This window comes from Trichoderma harzianum (genome assembly GCF_003025095.1).
Source record: "Trichoderma harzianum CBS 226.95 unplaced genomic scaffold M431scaffold_4, whole genome shotgun sequence".
Lineage (NCBI taxonomy): Eukaryota > Fungi > Ascomycota > Sordariomycetes > Hypocreales > Hypocreaceae > Trichoderma > Trichoderma harzianum.
The window spans coordinates 2,486,042-2,511,104 of NW_020209252.1; the positions used below are offsets into that span (position 1 = coordinate 2,486,042).

The following is a 25,063-nucleotide window of genomic DNA, read 5'->3' on the forward strand; positions in this document are numbered from 1 at the left end:
TTGTCTCGCTCGCTCTTCTTCTCTCTCTTTTGTCGCACCCCTGATGCGAAGCGCAAAATGGGTCGCCTATCGTCGGGCCGCACCAATGCACGTTGTCCTGGCCGATTTCCCCTTCTAGACACCACATTCTCTGCGATTCGGCCGTCAGCGACACTATAAAGTGATCCACTTGGAACACGGTCTGCCATACATTCTGGGGTAAAAACGCTCGCGGATTCCCTCATTCTTTGGCTGCTGGAATGCATTGCGACTCGGTGAGTTGATGCAATTGGATATCCATTCTTCTTTGAACCATATTGTTGCTCTGGATGTGTATATGTAAATGAATTAATTTGACGCCCTGTTGGTTCTTTGCGTTAAGGATGGACAAGTTCTGTTCACGCAATTTCGTAGAAAAATGAAAAGCCCTGTAAGACGCGTTTCGCGCTTGTACACCTGACATTCCTCTGCTTCAGACTTTGATGTTTGTGCGCTCCAGTCGCAGGACATATATCGCCGTATAATGATAGCTTTTATGGAAATCGGGCATTTCAGTTGCAAGGCTCTTGATGCAAGTGGATGAATGCCGAATTGCCAAGGTGCGATATGTCTTGGCGATGCTGGGCTCTACCGATGTAATCGAACGCGCGTTTTGCATCCTCTCGTAGACAATAAGGATTCACAATCCAGTTCTCATGGCGCCTCGCAACGTAAAATTGGAAAGGGGAGAGAAGAGAGAGACAAAAGGCCTTCTAATCCAGATCATTACACATTACCAGTTACACTGCAGTCGCCAAAGGCCAATCAGAGGCAGTAGATGCTACGCTTACCTTGAGCGTGATGGAATGCGTTGGAGAGAAATGCAGATTTGCCTTGCCCAAGGTTGGGCAAAGAATAGAGGGGAGAGGGGGCAATTGTCATGAAAACTTCATAATTTGCAATGTGTAGCGGACACTACTTTGATCGTATACCCGTGGCAAGTGCCCAGAGGTAATATTTCGTGATTGCGGCGAGTTTCAAACGATAGGGACCACACAGCGAGAACAGGCCCAATGAGCATTTACTCTGGTTGTCGTGGCTGTGTTCTCAAGGAGAATAACTTCAATGTCTTGTTTCTTCTAAGTAATTCCAGAAAACTTGGCCTCTCTTATAACAGGATCCCAGTGTAGCCTCGGCTTACACATGTAGTCACCAGTCTAAGTGATCAATCGACCCTAGGCTAGTCAGAAAGCCTCATCAGCGTGACATATCTAAGCAAAAATCTCCAAAGCATTGAAGAAAATATTCGTAAGATCACCTTGAAGGATATCAGTAACCGTCTCGATAACACTACTTGCGAATTCTATAACGAATTTGCCGTGACTCTCGTTAAGATACTCCCACTGAAGGCTAGTTTGCGTAGAAGCGTAGTTGAAAGGCTTCGCTATGAAACCAGCGTCATCGGCGGTTTAGGTTATTGTGTGCAAAAGCCATCAGACCCCTCAAAATTATAGAAGCCTTGGGCAGTGCCAGCCCTTTTTGCCCGATCGTGCTTCAAGTCAGGTCGATACTCCCAGGAAATGCCATTTCTCCCAGAGAGAGCCCAATCTTCATGATCAAAGTGATGACCATCTTTGAGCAAATGAATTGCCCCATTTGCAGAAGACGGATGGAGCACCTTGGTGCTAATAGGGATGCCGTTGAGCTTTATAGGACTAAAGATATCAGGTATTGGTAGCAGAGTGTTATTTGTGTAATATTCGTATCGGGTTTGTCCAGAATGCAAAGCAATGCAGGTTACCGCAAACGCTGCGATAGTTGCAATTCGTTGCATCGTGGAATCAAACATGAATTAGGTAGCAAAAGAGTTATATTGTATTAACGATACTAACCGAGAGTTGGACCTTTTCTTAGTAAAGAGTTTATAGAATATTGAGCTATCTGCAACTGGGGGATGATAGATGATGTGTAGAAACTGGACGTAGGATGAAGAACGTGGGCATCTTATATAGTCCGATTTCTTGTCATGCTTTCGACAGTATTTGCCAAGTTATATTGTCTGGTTATTTTGTCGATCAACTCCATTTAACGGCTACTTTATAACATCTTTCCATGCGGACCGTCTTACTCCCATTATGTGCTTGGTTGGGTATGCAGACTTCCACTTCCCTGGTTTAGCAATGGTTTTTGAACGGCTTTCGCCAAGTTAGTTTGTCTATCAGCTTCATCAAACGGCTGCTTTTTTAATATTTCCACGCTTACGGCCTTTCTCTCTGCTCGTTTGCTCCATTATGTATCCAGTTTGTGGAATCATATGTTCATTACCAGGCTTTAAACGGCCTTTTGAACGACTTTGCGAGATTATTTTGTCAATTAAGTTCATATGTTGACTATAGTACGTTTTAATGGTAAAGTGTAGCAAGGACGCATTGCAGCCATTACCGCCCCATCTTATTTGAGAAATATGTCTAATTTTACTGAATGATACTGACTAACATTGTATACATGTGTGTTCTAAAATTCTAATCTTGACACTATCTTACGGGGAATACGGCACTCTCCCTGGTGGCAATTCGTTTGCCTAGCATGTCAAGTCAAGCAGGATCGGCTTTAAGGACATCGGGAACCTTGCTTTTCACTCTCTAAGCGACGCCATTCACCAGAGATTCTGCCAATGGCCTGCTATGGCTGCAGGACATGGTTGGTGTCGACAACTGGACATGATTCGAAAGGGAGCCGAGGCGGGGTCGATGCACTTGGATGCGGTGATTGGCAACTATGATATGCAAGGGAGAGCCGCACCACCAGGTAGACACAGTGAGGGAGAGGGGGTTTTCTAAGCCAATTTTGACTGGCGATAACAGAGCAGATGGTGGGAAAGGAGCCATGGCATCAGAGCGACGTGGGGGGATTTTATTGCTTTTATTATGTGTTTTCTCTTGTGTCAAATTGGGCCGAAATCTGGTTGATGAGAGGCGGCGGGAACCGAGATGAGATACTGGATGCTTGCTTCACAAGGTTGACTACTACTACTACCTACATGCAATAGTGATGTCTGTCAAGGGCGTGGGGGCAGATAGAAAGCAACCGAAAGCCTCGTCCGGGGCCAAAAATTGGTGGTGTTGAGCCCAAATTACCATCTGGTGACTCTAGATTGCATATGCAGGCTCGGCGTCTCGACTGCTCTTGTTACGGCTAGGTGCAATTCAGAGAGAGGCGGTGGCGGTGGGCTGAGAAACAAACAATTATGAAACTAATCGTGCGCATCCGTCGCATAAGGAAATAGACATATAGGCAGACTCATGTACCGCCTTGTGCTACCATAGTAGGCGCTTCGTGTAAGTGCATCATGCTAACCTGAAGCTGTCGGTCTTTTCCACATGGGTGAAGCTGTTATTAATCAGTATCCATTGACATCTACGTGCACCTATCGAAAAGTGTTAAGACAGCTTGAGGGTCAATGCGGCAATGCAGCTACGGTGGCTGACTGGCTTGTCCTATTCTACAAAAGTGCAAAAAGCCCCTAATGATGCGAGGGAGAAGAAATTGCCGTCACTCTGCAGCCAAGGCACGAGTCAGTTGTTGCCTCGGGCTGAGTGAGAAAACAAAAAAGGACAACAACACATGCAGGAAAGGAGCGTGCAGAGCAGCATGTGAGATCAGATGGATCAAGTGGATGGGTTCAATTTGTATGTACTTCAGGTTGCGCACGCTTTGGGTAAAAGTTTAGGTAGAGGTGCGTTAGCCGATTGCTATTAGAAGCGACAGCCGGATCCTGGACGTTATTGGGATGGAACTCGGGTACGATTACGGCGTATTACAGTTGAGGATAAAGAACATACCTAGACAAGGACGAGTGCCCGTGATTTGGACAGGTACCTTTGAGATGAGATTCTCCGCGTACATGCAGCCCAGGAAATTTCCCTGTCAAGGATGCTGCAGTAGCGGAAAGGGAACGGGAAGGGGGAGGAAATCTTGACCGCATGGGAAGGGGAGAAAAAAAAAAAAAAGAGAGGCCATGAGGTTGCGGGGCGCTTTGTCCATCGACTCGGCAATTTCCCACAATGATAATAGAGCTGGTACATGTACGGATGCTCAACTTGCAGTTGGACCGGGACGGCTTACAGGTAGGTAATATAGCGATGGGCAAAGCCAGGGTGAAGCTGACAAACTCTCAAGACAAGACATCAAATACAGTAAGACACCAGACAAGACAAAACAGGAATGCGGTTAATGCTCGCTCTCTTTGGCCGCTGGAACACATCTCGAGCTTCCCCCTGGGGAGGGCAAGTAAACAATGGGTGGACGACAGCTCCCGCAACGCACGGCCTCCAGGTTCTGACACGACATGCAAGGAGTCTGTGCCTTGCATACAGGTGTTGCCATTTGCGATTCTCGGTGTTTTTTGAGCTCCTTGATGACAATTCGCCCAGATGCCTGGTTCTGGTTACTCGACCTGCACGGGAGGAGCCAGGCATTGGGGACGCGGCCGGGTCATCACAAGCAAATTGAGGCCGAACAGGGGGCCCACGCAAGCTGGGCAAATGAGACGGGCCAGGAGTCGGCAGAGGCTTGATGGGGCTTTTTTTGTTTCTTTTTTGCTTCTTCCCTTCTCTCTGCTTCAGCTCCCCGGGCCTGTTCATGTATAATGGTGAGATAATGGTTACAAGAGAATAAGACTTTGTGTTTCGTCTCTGCTCTCCCGGTCCTCAAACGCGTCTCAAGCCGAAGATGTGCGAGAGACAGAGAGACGAGACCAGACGAGACAAGCCAACGGCCCCCCGTAGGGCTGCATCGAGAGCCAACAAGCAGCTTTCACGTCCGAACCGGCACGGTACTTTGCTAATGCACCTGCATGTTGCTTTGGCCTTGGCTTCGACTTTGGCCCCCTTGTCCTGTCTCCTACCAAGGCAATGGCCGAAGGGCTTTTGCTGCACGGAGCATGACGAGTAAATGTTGCGTAGAGAGAGCCGAAAGGAGCCCGAGTCCGCCCTGGGATCGACATAAGAGACCAGTCAGCTGGGTTTCGCCGACGGCCGGCGGACGGAGACTGCGTCCAAGAAAAGCTGCTGCTAGTAGTTACAGGTAGTAGTGATGACGCAGCTGATGCGGGAGTGTGCGCGCCAATCGCCCGCAGCTGGAGGTTGACGCATGAGCTTTCTGGAGATCAGGCGGAGATTTTATGGTTTCGAAACGTGGCCTTGCTCCGTCCATAGCTACCTACCTAGCCATAAGTGAGAGCGATGGATGAGATACGATGTGATGCTGGTAGGATGCAAGTGCCGAGGCGGAATGAAATCAATTTGATGGATGGATTTTGCAGTGGACACGCCGGAGTAACTTCGCCATGTTTTTATTCAGCACGTCGAAATCCATCCATGCTACGGGTATCATCCGTATGACTTACTCAGTAGAGGTAATCGGTGGAGGAGAGTCAATTAATTTCAAGGTTTTTCTTCTCTCCAAGGTTCCCTTCTTCCCTTGACACTTCAATTGACTTTCTCCATATCCCGTCTGGTCCGCCTTCGTATTCCATGGATGGCACGACGGGCTGGGCAAGATAATTTGCGTTGGCCCACGCTAGGCGACCGCATGGCAGAGGTGCCGGTGTCAACGTCCCCCTGGCTAGCAGTTATGGTTATACTGCTTGTAGCGGCAGCCCAATGCAGGTCCCAGGATCTCTCAGAAGGGCCGCAGCGGTCGGATGGCCGGATGGGAGGGGTCCGGATGCGCTAGAGCTTACAGGCACCAGCGGCTAATTCATGCAATGCAGCGGTTTGCTGCAACTCGGTCAAGTGTTCCAATCTTGTTCCATTTGGATTGATTTGATCCATGATGGATCCTTTTTTGTGGCCCACCGTTTTTGACTGGGGCTGGCCTCTGTTTTTTTTTTTTTTTTTTTTTTCTTTTCTCCAGGGGGAGGAGAGGGGATGGGAGGGGGCCAGCATTGATCTCGTCTACTACATGTACCTAGGCAGAATGGACACAAATATTCAATGCCTGTGCCTGGCCAGTGTGTACTATCCATGGATGGATTGAATTGAGCCAAGCACTCAACTATTGATTCCATTGCATTGATGTCAGGCTCATAACCGCCTGTAGGAGCACAGCAGCGGTGGCGTAACAAGTGCCCAAGCCATCAAATCCATCCAGCTCAGCCCGTCACTTTAGTACGTGCGTGCACTTGTACCTGGTCCCCGGCCCCCAGACAGACAGACTCCAGTCTCTCCCTAGGGAGTTGAGCTGCTTGCTCCATTGCTTGCTGTAGGGAGCTGTAGGGAGCCGCCACCCGCTACCAGATGCAGCCTGCAGGTGTGGCATTCCTTTTTCTCGGCGCATGCACCAGCGAATGGGCAGCGATATTGGATGATTGAGGGACGGAATTGCACCCGACTTCAGCCTGCATGTGCATTTGCATTCTGCCCTGAGCACACCACTTCCAGACCCCTCAAAAGCAAGTCGCTCGCTGTGAATCTCCTCTTTGCTTCTCCAAATCCTCCACAAGACTGCTCCATCGCCGTCGGAGGCGCTGCGGACGCTGTCGGGCCACGTCGCGTGCCTGACCTGCTGCTCTGCTGACCTGACGCTTCAAATCCGCTCTTCTCTTCCCTGACAGCGGGCTCCAGCTCCCTAATACTGCTCGTACCGTTCCAATTTTTTTCTTCTTGTCGGCCGGGGTTGTAGAATTTCGATGACGGATCCTTTCGTCATCCCTGCACTTTGGAAGCTCGACACTCAGCTTCGAACGAACGACGAAACAAACCGGACGCCGCAACACCAGCGTTTCTGCCGCTGCCCGTACTGACTGACTGACTGACTGCAGCGAGCTCTGCGTCTTTTGCACCAAGCGTGCCCGTAAGGACTCCGTACGGGATTCCCCGTCTGCTGCGGCGTGACGTGAGAAGCTCGGCGTTGCCGCCTCGACTCTGGAGTCGCATCTGTAGCTGCTTGTCCGCTACCGCTCTTTTTGGTCTGGGGAAGCTCCGTCCTGTATAGCACTTGACGACTGCCTCGTTGATCGATCCTTTCCATTCTCTTCTTGTGTGGTGGGGATTGTTTTTTCGTGACAGGTCTACTAGATTCACTCTTTTTTTTTTCTCAGCCTACGAGTACAAGCAAACCTGCCGGCCGCCTTCAGCTGCATGCTCTTCTGAGACTAGCTAGGCTGGGTGCATTTGGAGCCGAACACCGTCTCTCCAACGACGGTCTGGATCTCGTTCCGATTTTCATCTTCCGTAAAGGATCCCCAGGTTTGCGTGCGCAGGCGGCAATGGCACGGGGCGGCGCCCTCTTCACCCCCAGTATTGACGACTCCCATCCGCGAATGTCGCTGTCACGGCCTGGCATCAGCACGCTCGTTCACGGCATCCAGCAGACGGCCTCACGTGCTTCATAGAGCCCGGCCGCTCGCTGCTGGGCTCTCGCGGAACCAGTCGAGGCAAAAAAGAAGAACTAATCAAGGCTCCCTCGAATCATGAATTCAATGACCGTCTCGCAGACCGGCGGCGGACACGGCCGCCAGCCCAGCATCACCAAGCAGATGCAGACATCGCCCTACGCATCCCGCATCAAAGCTCCCCCTCCGCCTCTCAGTTTGCTCCCTGCGTCAAACGACGGCCGCCAACGACCTCCTCAGCTCTCGCCCATGCCAGTCTCCCCTCGCTGGGATTCGCTGTCAAACGGCTCCAACATGCTGCTGCATAGCCCAATGTCTCCTCTCCCTCCGCGATCGCCCTCGCAAAACAGCTGGTACGAGCGGTACGGCCAGCTAGACGAGGCGACATCGCCACAATACCAGCCACAGCAGCAGCAACCGCCAGCCGCAATCCAGCATCATCAGCATCATCCGTATCAGCCATCATCGATGGGCAGGAGACGGCCGCCAGAGCCTCTACAGCTGGACTCGGCCAGCGCCCTGATGACAAAGTCCATGCGCGCAGAGGTACAAGTACGCACGCCAGACACCCCTGCCGTCGAGAACTTTTCTAGACCCCGGAAGCAAAGTACCAGTATTAGGTCGCCCCCTGTCGGTCCAGGTAACCTCCGGCTGGCCTCCCTCCCTCCCTCGGATCGCATGCCGGAGATGACCAGCGTTTCACCTTCTTCCACGCCCTCCTGGCAGCGCCCCCGACGTCCCTCCATCTCCTCAAAATCTTCACTCTCCTATGCTGTCTCTCCATCTTTCCCCCCTACTGCCGAATACCTCGAATCGAGAGCCTCGAGAACCGCGAGTGCACAACCTCCAATTGCTGGCCATCGCCCCCAGCTGGGCTACCAGAACCGCATTGACAGTCCGGCCTTTGCTCCTGCGCCCGGCGGGCCAGCTCCTTGGATGAGCGACGACGAACTGCGATCCAGCTACAGGTCCCAGCTTACATCATCGTCTGCGTTTGGCACTGGCACAGCCGTCACCGAGCGAAGCAGCGTCCTGACCAAGGACAGCTCCGTCCTGTCACTCTACGGGAACGAGAACGAAAACGAGGCAGGGGCAGAGGGAGAGACAGAGGCTGAGGGAGAGGAACCCAGCCTGGAAGATGTTATGGGCATGTACGAAAGAGGATTCTGTGACGACGACGACGACCAATTCCCAGAAAACGAATACCCCGATCCCTACAACAACAATTACAACGAACACTACCAGCAACACCCATACGACCACCACCACTACCCATACGACGACCAATACAACGTTGGCTACGGCGCTGCTCCGTACGACGACGATTCATACCCGCGCATTCCGGAATCAGAGCTAGAGCAGGAGCCAGAACAGGAGCCAGAGCCAGAGCCACATCCAGAGCCAGAGCGCGTGCGTCAGCAGGAGCAGGCGCAGGATCGCGAGCAGGATCGCGAGCAGGAACAGGAGCTAGAGTACAGGCAAGAGCACGGACGCAGCCTTGAGCACGGACGCGCGCCTCTGCCTACTCATGACGAAGAAGTAGAAGAAGAAGAATCTGCCGAAAACGACACCGTCCCAGACAACATGATTAGCGTCATGCACCGTCCTGTGACCGCCAGGTCCGAGCCGGGCCCTGAGCGCATTCACAGCGACGAATTCGATGCCGACCCGGTGCCTCCGGTGCCCGCCGCCCATGCCGCACTTGACATGGAAATTAGGCAATCCAAGATGCTCTTTTCTAGCACTGCATTCACGTCAACGGTGCCTGCCCTCACCCACGACCACGACCTCGATCACGATCCGGAACACGACTTGGAGTTTCCGGAAAAGCGCGACTCGTCCAGGACGGTGGAATCCGCGCCCTCTGTGGACTCGGACGGCGTCCGACCCGACCCGAGAGGAGCCACGCACAGCCGAGGAGCCACACCTAGCCCGAGTCCCTCGCGCATTTCACCTCCTTCGATGCTGGAGTCTCGATCAGTATCCCCTTCTCCCTCGGTGCATCTCCCCGTTCCCGAGCCTGAGAAGCCGGGTTCACGAGATCGGTACGGTTTCAAGAAGGAAAACCAGTTCATCACCCGGCAGCAGTACGATGCCTGGGATAAGACATACTCTCAATATCTCGCGCGCCGGCGGAAGAAGTGGACTTCCTACCTCAAGGACAGTGCCCTTATGACTGACCGTCCGCAACGATTCCCCGCCCCTAACGCCAAAACGAAGCGGTTCGTGCGCAAAGGCATTCCACCAGATTGGCGCGGCGCTGCATGGTTCTACTACGCGGGCGGACCAGCCATTCTGGCTAAGCATGGAGGTCTCTACGACAAATTGTTGCTGAGACAAGCCAAGCACATCGATATCGAGGCCATTGAGCGTGACCTTCACCGAACTTTCCCTGACAACATCCAGTTTAAGCCCTCACAAGCCACCGCCGATATGCTCGACACCACCACCAGCAGCGAGAGGGCGAGCCAATCCACGGTGAGGGGAGCGGCCTTGGATGGCAGTGGACCTGGCCCCGTTGGGTTGGAAGGCGAGCCGCCTCTCATTGCGTCTCTTCGCCGCGTCTTACTCGCTTTCGCCGTCTACAACCCGCGCATTGGATACTGCCAGAGCCTCAACTTTATTGCTGGCCTCCTGCTTCTCTTTGTTGACACGGAAGAACAGGCGTTTTGGCTGCTCAACGTCATTACACACATCTACCTTCCCGGCACGCACGAGATGAGCCTCGAGGGCTCTAAGGTGGACCTGGGCGTTTTGATGACGGAGCTCCGCGACACAATGCCTGCTGTGTGGGACAAGATTGGAGGAGAGCTGGACAGTGGCGAGCCGCAGTCGCGACCGATGACTAGCAAGTCGGTGCGAAACCCGCTGAACCCGCTGACGCCTCGACTCAAGCGCAAGGAAACTCACGCAGCACTGTCGTCTGAACGGCTTCCCCCAATCACCCTCTGCATGACTGCGTGGTTCATGAGCTGCTACATCGGTACGCTGCCCATCGAGACGACGCTGCGTGTGTGGGACGTCTTCTTCTACGAAGGATCCAAGACGCTTTTCCGCGTTGCCCTGGCCATCTTCAAGCTAGGAGAGGCCGAGATCAAGGCGATTGGGGACCCGATGGAGATGTTTGGTGTGGTCCAGTCAATGCCTAGGAAGATGCTTGACGCGAACAAAGTCTTGGAGACCTGCTTCAAGAGGCGCAACGGCTTCAACCATCTCAGCCAAGAGGTGATTGAGGAACGCCGGCAAGAGAGGCGTGACAAGGCCCAGCAAGACCTTCTCCTGCGGTCTCGCAGTAAAGCTGCGACAACCGGGGCGACTGGCAGAGAGGCCGACGGAGAGCGAAAGGGCGGCAGCCTGTTTGGGCTGAAGAAATAATATCCTTAATACCCAGGGGTGGTGGTTTGAGTTTCCATTGATACCACTTGTGTCTTTCTTCTTCTTTTTCACCTTCATCTTCCATTCTCATATGCTATAATTCTTTTTTTCCCATTTACATCATTTCAATTCATAGCACGGCAGGCGTTTGAGGGAGATGTCAGGTCGTGGCCCAGGAGAATGGCCACGATGCATCTTGCATGAAGCATTAGCATTTTCATTCACCTCTTGTTTTCACCAGTTTTCACTTCTCTTCTCTCCAACTACTTCTCCGACTACAAATCACTTTTCTCCTTTGTCCCCTACTTTTAACTCTCTTTATACCTCTTTTTACCTCTTTTTATTTTTCTTCTTTTTAACTTCTTCATATGGGGTGCGCGGATTACATACAAAATGGGCGCATATATCCCCCTTGCTTCAAAATACCATGACGACGGTTACGGCTGCAACCTGTGGCAGGTCCCTTGTTAGAGGAACTAGAGACGGAATGCTTGTTGCGAACAAAAAAGAAAGGGATGCGTTTTGGCCAAAGAATGAGCGAGACACAAGAAAGAAAGAGAAGACTTCTGTGTTCTTTTTTCCTTAGTCTCCTTGTTTCTTGTTATTTTTTTCATCTTTTTTCTTTTATTATTTCTACATCTGTGGTGCGCAGCATAGAAGGATGGGCATGTACAAAAATCTCTTTGCTTGTTTTGTTTTTTTTGACTTGAAACTTGGATAGAATAGGACACAAAATCTTGGGGGGGGAACGAGGGAGTAATTGGCAAAACACCCACTGGCGTGTACACACAATTGTTGTTTGTGGCGCGGCCAATGATGAATTCTTGAACGAAAGGCTCTTTTTTTGACTTGTGTGTGTGTTATGTGTGCTTTGTGCGTGATGTGATGAATTGTTCCATTTGTCTATATTCTTTTGGCCAATCTTAATAGTAATCAAGTAAATTCCGATGAACCGAATGTTGACGCTTTGGAAGAGAAAGAAGGGTGGATATTGTATCACTTTGCTTTTTGAAGGATCTTACGGACTATTAAGCCTTTTTATCAAGCAATCTATTAGTATACGGACTCTCGCAACTACCTAGTGTTATATTGCTCGGGCCATCGCTACCATATCAGGAAATTGTAAGTTCCTTTATGCTTGAATCCTAGCTGTTGAGTAATTAGGCGGGAGGATTCGACCGATGCTACTATCAGTTAGTAACTAGGCTCGGCACCTAAGGTAAGCCGGACTTAACCCTCCGCTTTCTGATATAAAAAAGAAAAGAATGTTTCCTCGGAATCATATAAATAATTGAGACGAATTGTCTCAACGAAACGACATCTAGCAGTAACGGCGACCTCGTTTCTGGCAGAAAGAAGAAGAACAAAGTGCTAGCCATATCAAATTATTCTACCTTGACTTATTCAAGCGCCGTAGTCCTTGGAGCGGTCAGATGTGTTGAGATTTTGGGTGTTGGTCGAGCCCAAGTTCAAGGGTATCATTCACCCCCAGCTACCAACAGAAAAGAATCAATCGGACCGAGACACGGAGAATGCCGACAAGCTTATTGTCAAGTCTAAGATCGTTAGAATTATGGAATTTGGGTTAATGTTTTATTTGGGTTAATGTTTTTTCTAGGGGTTTCTTTTTCTTGGGCGAGTTTCCCCGGAGTTCTGGGCTTTGTTGGTTGGCTGATGTCTTCGAGAGCTCACCGTACTCTCACCGTGCTCTCAACCAGAAGGTTATACTACTATACAAGCTTGGAAATAAATATCTCGAATAGCTGAATAAGTCCGTGGGGGATTTAAATATCGTAAAGTATCTATATACACTATATGAATCTTGAAAGTCAAGTTATGGGAAGGCGCTGAGGCAATGTATAACACAAGGGAGTGTTGCAAACTCGAGGGCATAAATAAGAACTTTTTCTTTAGATGAACGACTCAAGCTTCAGTTCATCTCAACTTTAGCCTATAGTCCTTCTTCAAATCCTTGTTCAGATACTTCTTTTGGTTCGTTCTGGTTTGAAGAAGGATTCAACCCCCTTTTTCTCTCGGAGTAGATCCATGAATATTTTATTCATGAAATTGGAAATCCGAAACTCTACACCGATGAAATGAACATTCGAACTGCCGAACGAATAATTGATACAGAATATCGTCTCGTGAACGTTCTGTAACTTGTGTTAGAACCAACACATCGACAGGAAAGGCAGCTCGCAAGCTCCAGCAACTTCAACTGCTTCAACCAACACCAAAAACAACAACGTAGAATCCACGAGCCCTGTCGTTTTAAGAAGGATATAAGACAGTGAAGATCCTGCCGTCGAGTTCTGATTTGGTGTGTCACATAGGATATCAACATCAGTCGTTATTCCTCTATAACTTCGAACACTACATTCTTCCTTGGCTCAACTCTGTCTCTGAAAAGCATCACCACTACAACTTATACATAACATCAACAACTTCTACAACAACCATGAACCGCCTCTTATCCATCCTCGTCCTGGCTGTCACAGCCCAAGCATGCGTCCGCATCACAGGAACATGCCAAACAGGCTCCATCAACCCCGGCGTCCACATCCACATCGACGACAACAACGGCCAAGCCGTCTGCGACACCAGCTGCAACACCTTCAACCACTGCGCCATGACGTGCACCGGCAACGTCAACGACGCGTGGGTGGAAAACTGCGAGAAGCTGCACTACAACACCGGCCGCGGCAACTTTGTGGTGGACATGAAGCCCAGCATTAAGACGACGTGTAATAGGCAGTGCGGGATTCCGGCGGGGGCGTGCTGTGAGTTTGCGAGTCATTATACTGTTGATACCCAGGCTTTGGGGTGTTAAAGTTTTTGGGGGATTGTATGTCGTGTGTGTCTTGGTATAGACGTGGAACAGGCACATTGGCTTTGTTATCGAAATTTTTTGAGTTTCTTATTCATGTAAATGAGAGTTGTTTATATAGCCGGTGTTTAATAACATTAACAATAACTTATACAACATTTATGGCATTGTGCCAAACGGGGTTCCTATATATTAACGCAGCAAGTATTCTTCAGGGGCAAATGTGTAGATTCAGATTTATATGAGCTATAAAAGATGGGTGTGTAAAAGACTCTCAAAGAACAAGAAAAAAAAAAGGTTGTTCTTCATCATGCCAACTCTCAGCCTAGCGCCAACTCTTGTCTGGTTTCAACCTGATACCAAACTGATACCATATTCTTAGTTACAATGTTGCTCTTGAGACTTTGTAAATCATCTGATATGCGTCCTCTTCATTCTGCAAATCTCTCAACAGCCAGCCATAATTCATTCTATGCCATGATGACTCAATGTATGTGCCTCTCGTACGACGACTTGTGGAAATTCCTGTTTGTCCAGCGCCTCATCTCCCCCCCCCCTCCTGCTCTGGTAATAATGCGGAAAAAAAAATTGAAGAAAGAAAACCTTTTATGATGCCGGAAAGACGGGGTCTTCGAGGGCATACTTAGTGACGGCAGCCTTCGCCTTTGCCTCCCACGCCTCCCTGTCGTTGCGGTACTCGTCAGCAATGCGCTCCTCCAGCGGGTCGTCAGGCTGGGGCTCGACAAGCAGGTTGCGCAGGGCCTCGAGCACAGAGGCAATCTTTGTGCTGGGCTTCCAGTTCTCGGCCTTGAGGATGGCGAGGCAGACGTTGCCGAGGGAGTCGTTTGTGATGTTTGGGTGGTAGACGCGGGTGACGAACTTGACGACGGGGGGCTTGAAGGGGTAGTCGGTGGGGAGGGTGAGGACGATGCCGAAGCGGCCCGGGTAGAAGGTGGTTGAGGCTGGGGGCTGGAGGGTGACGTGCCAGGTGTGGACGGAGTTGTTGGGGGGGAGCGTGACGAGGAAGCCTTCGATGGGGGTTTGGGAGACTTCGGCGAATTCCTGGAAGAGAGAGAGAGAGAGTTAGCGAGGAAGAGAGAGGAAGAAGAAGCTGGTGATTATGGGAGGGAGGCGGAGGCATAGGAGGTTGAGGCTTACCTTGGAGATGCGTTTGGTGGACATGGTGATGGTTGTGGTATGTATGCAATGCACAGGGAGATGATGGATGGGCTTGGATTCCGCTGCTCTAGAGATGTGACAGAAGGAAAGAATGGCGGTAGAGGCCTATCTATTCCGTCGAGATGTAGAAAAGTAAACGGTCCTTTGTTCCGCTCGTTCGTATGGACAAATATCGAGTCGGGTCGAGTCGAAGAGGACGGCCGTGACGTCGTTGATGCAGAGAGAGAAGCGTGAGATAATCTATCGCAGCTGGTCGGGTTGAATGCTCGTATTCGTAGGTGACTTCAAAAGAGGGCGGTATGAGACAGAGTGTGGACGAGAGAGAGAGGAAGCAAAAAGCAGACAGACGATGGCAGAACAAAGAAGATGAAGCTTTTCTTTGTAGCTGAGCGTATCTGTGACTGTGACTGTATGACGGATGTGGGGTCTGTTCTGTTACACGCCCAGGTACCGAGTACGTACCGGATGGCGGGGCAGGCGGGATCACGGCAAGTACAGATACGAAGCTGCGATAGCGTTTGGAATCAACAGAGAGGCTGATGTTATATGATTACCGTCTTAAGATGGAATATCCTGTTGATTCCTACTGAGTATTCTGGTATGATTCCAAGTCTTAGGTAATAATTCTCGATACTTAGTAACTGACAGGGAATAACAAGATCCAACACTGACAAGGCAGCAACAAAGCAAAAGCACCAGGTACTTCAATCTCGGTCAACGGCCTCCAGGTGGGTCTCCGTCCCCTTCACCGAGACCCACACCGAAGCTTCACCTTGATTTTTTCCAAGCCTTTCAAAATTTCCCTACCAACTTTTACTACTTGCTCTCCCAGAGTAACCAGTACTCAACTATATCGTTAATTGCACAACGTACATACGCCATTCATACTCGTATTTTAAACCAATTCTCGACCCAGTTCAGACATATACACAGAATACACACATACAAATCTCCCCACCAGCCATGGCTGCCACCGCCGCCGTCTCTGCGCAAGAAGCGCAGCAGATGCCCTTTATCAAAAACCTCGCCTCAAGCGGTCCGTCTCTCTCTCCTCTTCCCTCCCGTCTCTCTCTTAGTTATAAACTAACAATACTCCAAAAACAGACCGCAAACTCCGCACCGAATCCCTCTCCTCCCTCCAGTCCTTCCTCTCCTCCCGCCGCTCCCTCACCCCCCTCGACGCCCGCAAGCTCTGGACAGGCCTCTACTACGCCCTCTGGATGACCGACCGGCCTCGTCCCCAACAAGCCCTCGCTCAGGACCTCGCGAACCTCGTCTTCGACCTGCAGCCCGCTTGCGTGGAGCCATGGCTTGCGGCGTTTTGGTCCGTTCTTGGCGTGCAGTGGCCGCATATTGAGGCGCTGCGATTGGATAAGTTTCTCTTGCTCGTTAGGAGAATGTTTGCTGCGCATGTGAAGGTTGTGAAGGAGGATGAGTTTAAAGGGGAATTGACGGAGGTGGTGGCTGGTGTGTTTAAGCAGTGGTGTTTTGATGTTGAGGATGAGAATAAGGTTGCGTTGGGGTTGAGGTTGCATGTTCTTGACGTTTGGGTGGATGAGTTGGAGCGTGAGGGGGTTCTTGCTGTTGAGGATGAGAATGCGGGGGAGTTTGTGAAGATGGTTGGAGGGTTGGTGGAGAGTTTGAAGAGGTGTCCTGTTAAATCTGTGAGACAGCGTGCGCTGGATAGCTACGATGATGAGAGATTGCCGTGGGTGGAGAAGAAGGAGGAGAAGGAGGAAGATGATGATGAAGAGATGGAGGGTGAGGAGGATGGTGAATGGGGTGGTATTGACAATTAATTGGCGAGATGGAGAGGGCGTCGTTTGCATTTTTGGTTTCTGGGTTTTGTGTATACCAACCATTGCGGTGGATGAAGAGAAAAAAGGTGTTTGGCGTTTTACAAGAAAGAAGAAATCTCGGTTCAATTTCAGATATTGCATCCTAAAAGAAAACTATATATGCATACACAATCATACAAATGTCCATAAACACTCAAACAATAACACGACACTTGGTGTGATGAAACAAGAACCGCCCTTCTTCATTATATCACCTATATTCAATATTCGACCACCCATGCTACCCTACCTAGGTACACCAAAGATAATGCATCATGACTGTATTATGCTCCATACTCCATTTTTGTTCAGTTTCCCTGCTCCTCATCATTATCTCGTCAGTAACGATTATTATGTGTAGTATATATAAAAAAGAAAACGAAAAGAAAAAAAGTAAAAGGCAAGTAATAAAAAAGAGAGAAAACTCCCACCAAAACTGCCGCCAAAAAAAATTCGTCGTCGTGTTATCCTCTTCACCTCCATCGCCCAATCTTTACCCATCCCTGCTCCTCATCGTCATCCACAGGCTTCGGCTTGGCGTTCTCGTCATGACCCTTCTCAGCCCGCTGCTTCGCCAGCCGCAACGCTCGCCACTCGTCCCACTTTGCTTTTTCCTCCGGTAGCGGCTCTCTGGCAGAAGCTACAAGGCCCTTCTTCCGGAGACGCCGTCTATGCCGACGCTTCTGTTCAGGAGAGAGCGACTCCGTGTCCACTTGGGTAATGTCGCGTCTCAGAGCGAGATCCTGCATGTCGGCGATGAAGTCGTATGCTTCCTCATATGCAAAAGATGCGACTTGGCGTCCTTGTCCGCCGGTGATCCACTGGTCGAGCTTGATGGGCAAGGCCGTTCCGAAATCCATGGGGTCGTCAAAGGACCAGACGCAAGGAGACTTGGAGGCTGGACAGGTTGTTGGGCGGCAGTACATGGAGCACATGGTTGACTCGGCGGCATACCACAGGGAGAGGATTAGCGTGAACACGCCCAGCCAAGTGAGGTGGAAAGTAGGAGTTCGGTGGAAGAGTTGTGGTAACGTAAGGTGAAGATATGTAACGGGGGTGGCAGAAGAGCTGGTCGATGACGACGATAATGGTTTGCAGTACGGACAACCTTGCGTGGGATTCTTGTGATTGTGATGCGCGTGGCCCTTGGGTGCTTGGGCCTTGGTCTTTATGTCTTTCTTCATCTGGATCCAGGGTTTTGTGTCCTTCTTCTCTTGGACCAAGGGTTTTATATCCTTCTTCTCTTGAGCCAAGGGTTTGGTCTCCTGCTTCACTTGAGGGAGGACCTTTGCCTCCATCTTCTCTGGAGGAGCAACCGGTTCAGGAGCTACTGGTTGAGGCTGAGCTCGGGAATAGCGATCGAAGCGATCCTCGAAGCGCTCAATGCCCTGTTTGGCCGAACGGATCCGCAAGAGGCCTGTTTGTAGCGACTTGTTCATTCTCTCAAAGGCAGCCATCTCATCATCCTTCTGGCCCTCGCCCTTAATCACATCAGAGGGGTCAGACTCTGACTCAAGGTCCAGATCAAAGTTGTCGGCGGCTACTGTGGATGGAGGAAGGGGATCGCTCTCAGGCGCGGCGAGCTTGGCTGCCTTTTTGGCGTTGGCGATAAACTCGTCCAGGTCGTCAAACGTCGAGTCTTCCATGTCGTATTCCCGGCGCAACTGCATCAAATCATCCTTGGCGGATGGAGGCCTGGCCGAATTCTTCATGGGCGGCCTACGTCGAGGCAAAGATTTCGCCCGCGGTTTCTTTGAAGCCACCGACGCAAGCGCGATATCGCCGCCGTCGTCAGTCGTGCCGGGATCGGAGGCCGTGTCCTGGTCTTGGCTTCTCTCCCTGCTCCTCCACGAGGAGAAGCTCGGCTTCCTGGCCTGAAAGAGTGAAGCAGGCGCCTCTGCAGATGTCTTTGCAGGTGCCTTGATCTCCTCTTGCATCTCTGGGGCAGGAAATTCGGGCTTCAGCACTAGCTTTTCAGTCTTGACCGTCACTGGCGTCTCGACATAGGCACCTGTAACTATCGGAGTCGGCATGGTCAAAGGGTCAGGCTTGGAGGGCTTTGGAGTTGTTATCATCGCTGACGACTCGTTTAGCCCATTGTCATCTTCGTCCGAGTCATCGAGACCCGGGGATGGGGCGCGTATGGAACCTCGTTCAGACTGGTTGTCTGATGGCGCAAACAACTTGATCTCCGAGTCTATCCTAGCCGTCGGATCTGGTTCTGACTGCATGCTGGATCGTTTGCTCTTAGCAGATTCCACCGATCGCGAGCGTTGCAGGCCAGTGAATCCCACAGTGGGTTTTGGCTTTTCGGAATCCTTAAAGTCGGTTGTCGTCGCAGTAGTCGTAGTAGTGGCAGTAGTCGTTGTAGCAGGGTTATCACCAGCGGAGGCGCGTCTCGAAAATATGCGAGAAGCGATTCTGTCGGCGATTGATTTGGCGGTCGTTTGTTTGCGTTCTTCGTCACCTGGCGGAGGAGTGGGCAGCTGTTTTGTCCTGGGCTCGTCTTCAGGTGGCGGGCTGGAGCTGGCGGCCCTTGCCAGCCGGCGCAGCAGGTCGTGCTCATCAGGCCGCCTTTCAAAGGGCTTGGGCTTTGCCAGCAGGTTGTCCCGTTTCTGCTCGTGGATTTCCAGCTTCTTCAGTGGTTCCCTCAGTGGTTCCCGAGATGAAAATGCCGCTTCAACCTTGTCCTCCTCTTCTGCACGCCTCGCATCCCGACCAAAGAATGTCGCGGGTGCGTCTGATGTCAGCCGGCCAAACTCACCTCCGCCAAAAGACGTCCTTGGACGCAAAAGCGGTGGCTGTTCGTCCTTCTTCACATCATCGACTGGCTCTTGCTTTGTTAGGCGTCGCCGCGCCAGCCCAAAAGTCGGACGAGGCTTGGGATCCTCATCAGGGGAACGAGGACGTGCCATGGAATTTTGCTCCTTGATTTCCTGGAGGCGAGCGGCTGCAAAGGCCCGCTTCGACACGCCATCGGCCTCCCGCTGCCGGATGTCGTCTAGTTTGGTGTTGTTTCTCAGGCCGTCAAGGTGTCTGCTGGCAAGAGGAAACTGTCGCTCTACCTGTCCTTCCCTTGTGCGTATTTCTTCGAGTTTTGTATTTGGTGGCCTTAACCGTGTTTGGGGTGCCAGCGGTATCTGGCTGCCGTTTGCGCGAAGCTCGAGCGACCTGATTTCGTCTAGCTTGCTGTTGCGAGATCCTGGATTGGCGAGACGGGGCAGGCTGTCAAAGTCTTGCTTTCCATCGTCGCGGAATCCGAGGCGACTAGCAAATGGCCGAGTCCCGACCCTAACGCGTGGACTGTCAGATATCTGCAACTCGCCCGCAGTGAAATCCTCATCCATCTGCCAGGCGAAGCTCTTATCGGGAGAAGATCGCTGGACAAGCGTTGCCGCCGAGAGGGCAGGGTCGAGGGGGAAATCTTCGATGCCCGGGACCAGTTCAGGGAGCCCACTGGTGCCGGTGCCGGTGCCGGTGGTAGCGGTGGCGTCTCTGTTTGCTCCAGACCGTAGAGCGTTGCGGATGGCAGGACTGACAAACTCGGTCGATCGCTGTCGCACAAGGCCGTCGGCGCCAGTGAGGCGGGTGGCCCTGGCCGGCGATATTGCTCCTTCCCTGCCTCCCACGAGAGTTGCGCTGAGGTTGGAGTTGCGCGCTGACGGAATCTTGCTGCGCCCTTTGGTGTCCAGATGGTCGGCCCCGAGCACCCGCTGCAGCTCTGACACTTCTGAGGCTGTCCTCGTCCTCCACGGTCTGGGCGCAGGACTGGGCGAGCCGTCGACAGCAACAGGGTCGTCAAGGCCTGCCTCGTGCATTAGCTTTGCCGCCTCTTCCTCGCCCTCTGCGAGCTCCATGGCCTTGCGCAACGATATGGGCTTTCGGCGCGTGCTATTAAGTCGGGGGATTCGGGTGCCTCCAGACGAGATCACGCTGGAATTGGCGTTGGCATTAGCATTTGCCTGGTCTCGGGTCGAGAAGAAGCCTTCGGAGACGGGCCTCGGCTTCCGTAGTCTCGTCGCGCTGTCGCCGCCGGACATGCTCGTAGCTGCTCCCATTCCTATTCTCGAGAAGCCCGGTGTCTTGGCCGTGTACACGTGCAGTTGATTTTCACTGCCGTCTTCTGTCCGGCCGAATAACGGCTTCCGGCTGCCGTCATTCACGTATAAGGATGCGGGACGTCCATTTTGTCGGACGCCAATTGCTTGATGTTCCTGCATTGCAAGCTCTTTGTGACTATTGTAATAAAGACGAATCGAATAAATTGAATGCTGCGGCGAAAAAGCGCATGATTACTGCAGCAGGCGATGGTTCTTTTGCTGGTGAATCGTGATTCAGTCGAGGCGCGTCATGGCCCTTTGGTGAGACGGACGGATTGCGACGGGAGTATCAAAGTTAGAAGAAGCTCGAGGCTGGATGAGATGCTGTAGAAGCTGATGATTTGAAGTTAATAGGAAATCGTATCTGTAGCGAGTCGCAATTCTGTCTGCTTGGAATCAATATGTTGGACGCTGGGAGAAGCAAAAGACAAAAGGCAAAAGGGAAGAAGATTTGAAGGAGAGCGCGTTCTGGCGACTAGCGGTCGATTCGACAAGGGGCGATTTCTGTGCTGTGACTTTTTTGGGACATGTGCTTGCTGTCCACTGGCCCGTGCGTCGGGGTATTGTTATACGAGGAGCTGCCCTATTTTTGGCCGTGAGAGGTACTTGAACTGTGTTGAAAGGGAACAGCAGGTCAATGTAGCAAAAGAGTCAATTGAAAGTGAAGATGCAACTGAAACTTGTTTTAATTTTGCCTCAATTCTACATAGATGGACAGTATTCTTGGTTTTGTTTTTAGAAAAAGTCGCCGTGACAGGCATTTGGCCCGTGTGCTGCAAGTGTCAGATGCACGGACAAGGTTTGCCGAACTTGTCACGGGCCAAGCCGAGTCGAAGCTGGACGGAGCTTTGGCCTTCATTAAAGTGATATGATTAACATGATAGAAGCACCAATGTGATGGGGGTTGTTAAATCACAGCAACAGCATATGAGCCTTGAAGACAAGCTGCCGCGTCTGGATTGGTTGATGCAAAATGGTGAGCTTCAGCATGCAATAAGTTGGTACATACATGACTAACTGGTCACCAATAAGCCTGCATGAATCCCATCTTAATCAGTCGGTGTAGCTTCGAAAGAGCACGCGTGCTGACTTTTGCCCTGAATCCAGCATAACGAGCTCATCACCTGAAATGTTACTGTGTACATCTGTAAATATTGGTTGGCGACATCTATATCATGCTGTATCATTGGATGCATTACAGTAGTGGGTTGATTTGATTTGTATTCCAAGACCGCCTTGGGTAATACGTGGAGAGGTGATGAAATTACCGAGGTGAGGTGCTCGGCAGCATCTCTCAGTCCATGAAAGAGTCTCTCTAATTCTAGCAATATCTCGACAATCTGCTACAGTACTACTGTAGTTACTGATTCAACAAACCTGAAACGGCATAATTCAATGAAATTGCCCATATGACACTGACATTTGTTATGGAAGAGTAAAGAGTTATGTAACACCCTCCAAATTGATCAGCGGTGGCCACCACCAAACTCAAAAAATAGTGCACCTCCAAGTCAGCCGGTCCGCAGCCAATAAGACGGCAGCCAACACACCACAATCGCCCATTTTAGCATTGTTGTTGTGTTAAGCCTAAATAAAATCTTCAGCCTAGCTTTATATCTGAATGCCTGTATATCATTGTTTGCTGTTCTTTAGCTTGTATAGTACTGGATGAACCTTCTAGATTAGGGAGCACATGAACTGAGGCTTGTGAACTACTACAGTAACAGCCAAGTTTCTCACCAACATCAGCCACATCTCAATTCAATTCAGTTCAGCTCAATTCCATCGTCATCTGATGCCCATTCTTTCTCGAACCAGTTTCCATTTGTAGCACATATTGTTCACATTGTTCTCTTCTCCTCCTCGCCTATCCATATCTCATCATGTCTTCATCCTCGCAGTAGCTAACTCTTTCCAGCACATTTTGTTTTAGCGCTACCAGTCAGTACATGTAGTTTTGATTCATCAATGGACATCACTTCAATACTTCCTTGTGCCCGTACATCCAAGACACCCCAGCCTCTCAAGGTCCATGTATCCACTGCGTCCTAATACGACACGCAGCGACACCTCAGCGGATTGCCCTCTAAAGGCTTAACGTCCTCGCTCTCTCTCTCTCGGGCTCGGACAATAGTTTTTTTTGCGATGCCCCGAGGATTAACCCCAAAGAGAGCAGTGTGTTACGTGTTTCCGTTAGCCCCAGGCACGAAATAGTTTAGTATGAGTTGGCTACCTCTTTAGTACATGCATCTGCATCCTCCGGCCGGCGAGCCAATAGACAAGGGCGCCCTTGAAACAATCGCATCTTGCATGCATTTGATATTATTCATCTGCTTGCAGTCTTACTTTTAAACAAAGCATCTTCCTCTTATCTCGTCTGATGCTCTTCCTCTTTCTGCATTACTGTCCTAATTAACATCGTCCCATCATATAATATACATACCTCAGTATCTAGACATAAGTGACGAGGTTTTCAGGGCCGTTCACCCTCACCACCACGAAGGCACTCCTTCAAACCATCAGGCAGCAACATACCCGCTGTCCCTCTATTTCAGCCCAATTCTTCACTCAATCGATCGATCAATCATAAAACAAGCCAATTGAATCATAATGGGCTCCGTCAACACTCCCCAGATCCTCCGCAAACTCGGAGACAAGTAAGCCTTCACCTCTTCACCTCACCCTAACAATCCATCATTCTCATATACACAAACACATACTCACACCCTCATCCAGTGAACACTTCTCCTCCTCCCGTCACAGTCTCGGCATCTACCGCTGCGTCACCGTATCATGCCGCTACTCCCACCCTCCATCCTCTCTCCCCAACGGCACATCCATCAGCCCGAACTTCTTCGCTGCTCTCGCAACCGTCGTCAAGGACCAGCCCATGCTCCGTGTTGGCATCACTGGGGACGACACGAATGACGCCCACTTCGTACACATCCCCTCCATCGATCTGCGCGACCAAGTCTCCGTCGTTGCTACACCCTGCCAGTCCGTCCAAGAGTACGAGGACAAAGTCGCCGAGCAGCAGGGCTGGGAACATGACCAACAGTTCAAGGACTTGGCTGTGAGGCCTCCTTGGAGAATCACCATCCTGAGGCCCAGCAGCGACAATGCCGGTGTCGTTGAGCAGTTGAAGGGGCAGGAAGACGTCTTCTTTGCGTTCCATCACTCTCTTATGGACGGAACCAGTGGCCGCCGCTTCCACGAGATGCTCCTCGCAACGCCCGCTTACCAGGGCCAACAAGTCCCAGCCGAGCCAGAGCATGTCCTCTCCTTTCCAGAGCCGTCGTCACTCCCTGAACCCCAGGAACAAGTCGTCAACTTCACCCTCTCAATCAGCTATACCGTGCGTACCTTATGGACTGCCCTCGGCCCAACGTTCCTCCAACCCCCCAAGCAGCCCATCTGGAACGCCATCCCAGTCGACTTCTCCCTGCCCTACAAGACGCGCGTCAAGCCCGTCGACATCTCGCCCGAGGTCCTCGCAACGCTCCTCTCCGCCTGCAGGGAACACTCCGTCACCATCACAGCTCTCCTGCACTCTCTCGTTCTCACTTCGCTATCATCCCGCATCTCTTCTCCAACGGAAGCGCCCGCCTTCGCAGCGACCACGCCCATCAGTCTCCGGCCTTTCACTTCCCCTTCCTCCATGGATCCCGCATACGTGACTTCGCTCCGGTGTCTCGTCGCCGCAACCACGCATCGCTTCTCTCCAGAGATGGTGTCCGCTCTGCGCGCCCCAGATGCCGACACCACGGCCTTGATATGGCAAAATGCGCAGCACGTCAAGGATGAACTGACCACTAAGCTCAACTCCTTGCCTAAAGACGACATCATGGCCATGCTCAAGTACGTCGGCGACTGGTTCAACTTCTGGCGCGGCAGGGACGGCAGGCCGCGCACCGAGTCCTGGGAAATTAGCAACATTGGCGTGCTCAAGAACCCAGAGGCGGAAGCGCAGACAGACGTTCCCCGGGCCACGCGCATGCTCTTTACGAATGGAGCTATGGCTGCTGGGCCGCCGGTGGCTGTCAATGTTGCGAGTGTGGCGGGGTCCAAGTTGACGATTGGCTTGTCGTGGCATGATGCTGTGTTGAAGGAGGAGGTGATGGACTGGCTGGCTGAGGATCTGAGTTCGTATGCTGCCAAGTTTTATGAGACTGGCAAGACCTTTGTCTAGATGTGGATTTTGACTAGAAAAGACAAAGACAAAGACAAAGAAACAAAGAGAATGAGCAAAAAAAGAACACGGGTAATATTAATATCAACACTCTACAACAATATGGTAATAATAATAATATGATATATACTTTAATTGGGAAAAAAAAAAAAAAAAGTGCCATGTACAACAAAGCTTCGTAATATTTCTTTCATATCCTAT

The 25,063-nt window shown here is 51.1% G+C and overlaps 6 protein-coding genes across 6 annotated transcripts; 3 read left to right on the plus strand and 3 right to left on the minus strand.

Annotated features, from left to right (window-relative positions):
- Nucleotides 1-1,432: 1,432 nt before the first annotated feature.
- M431DRAFT_551344 (hypothetical protein) lies at nucleotides 1,433-1,859 on the minus strand (the record flags this gene model as incomplete). Its single annotated transcript, XM_024921334.1, has 1 exon — nucleotides 1,433-1,859. Exon 1 carries the CDS (start codon nucleotides 1,805-1,807, stop codon nucleotides 1,433-1,435), a length of 375 nt encoding a protein of 124 aa, XP_024776775.1. The 5' UTR covers nucleotides 1,808-1,859.
- A 5,352-nt stretch (nucleotides 1,860-7,211) lies between these two features.
- On the plus strand, nucleotides 7,212-10,987 carry M431DRAFT_394258 (hypothetical protein). The gene has a single exon (XM_024914818.1). The coding sequence runs from the start codon at nucleotides 7,433-7,435 to the stop codon at nucleotides 10,727-10,729; it is 3,297 nt and encodes a 1,098-aa protein (XP_024776776.1). The 5' UTR covers nucleotides 7,212-7,432; the 3' UTR covers nucleotides 10,730-10,987.
- Nucleotides 10,988-14,103: 3,116 nt separating this feature from the next.
- M431DRAFT_139997 (hypothetical protein) lies at nucleotides 14,104-15,131 on the minus strand. Its single transcript, XM_024912603.1, has 2 exons — nucleotides 14,715-15,131; nucleotides 14,104-14,618 (listed from the first exon to the last, which is right to left on the minus strand). Exons 1-2 carry the CDS (start codon nucleotides 14,736-14,738, stop codon nucleotides 14,163-14,165), a joined length of 480 nt encoding a protein of 159 aa, XP_024776777.1. The 5' UTR covers nucleotides 14,739-15,131; the 3' UTR covers nucleotides 14,104-14,162.
- Nucleotides 15,132-15,698: 567 nt separating this feature from the next.
- Nucleotides 15,699-16,534, plus strand: M431DRAFT_80016 (hypothetical protein; the record flags this gene model as incomplete). The annotated part of the gene is made up of 2 exons (XM_024922891.1): nucleotides 15,699-15,771; nucleotides 15,840-16,534. 2 exons carry the CDS (start codon nucleotides 15,699-15,701, stop codon nucleotides 16,532-16,534), a joined length of 768 nt encoding a protein of 255 aa, XP_024776778.1.
- Nucleotides 16,535-16,627: 93 nt separating this feature from the next.
- Nucleotides 16,628-21,175, minus strand: M431DRAFT_506843 (hypothetical protein). Its single transcript, XM_024918869.1, has one exon. It carries the CDS (start codon nucleotides 20,791-20,793, stop codon nucleotides 17,047-17,049), a length of 3,747 nt encoding a protein of 1,248 aa, XP_024776779.1. The 5' UTR covers nucleotides 20,794-21,175; the 3' UTR covers nucleotides 16,628-17,046.
- Nucleotides 21,176-23,563: 2,388 nt separating this feature from the next.
- On the plus strand, nucleotides 23,564-24,862 carry M431DRAFT_493580 (hypothetical protein; the record flags this gene model as incomplete). The annotated part of the gene is made up of 1 exon (XM_024917135.1): nucleotides 23,564-24,862. The coding sequence occupies one exon, from the start codon at nucleotides 23,564-23,566 to the stop codon at nucleotides 24,860-24,862; it is 1,299 nt and encodes a 432-aa protein (XP_024776780.1).
- Between the last annotated feature and the right edge of the window lie 201 nt (nucleotides 24,863-25,063).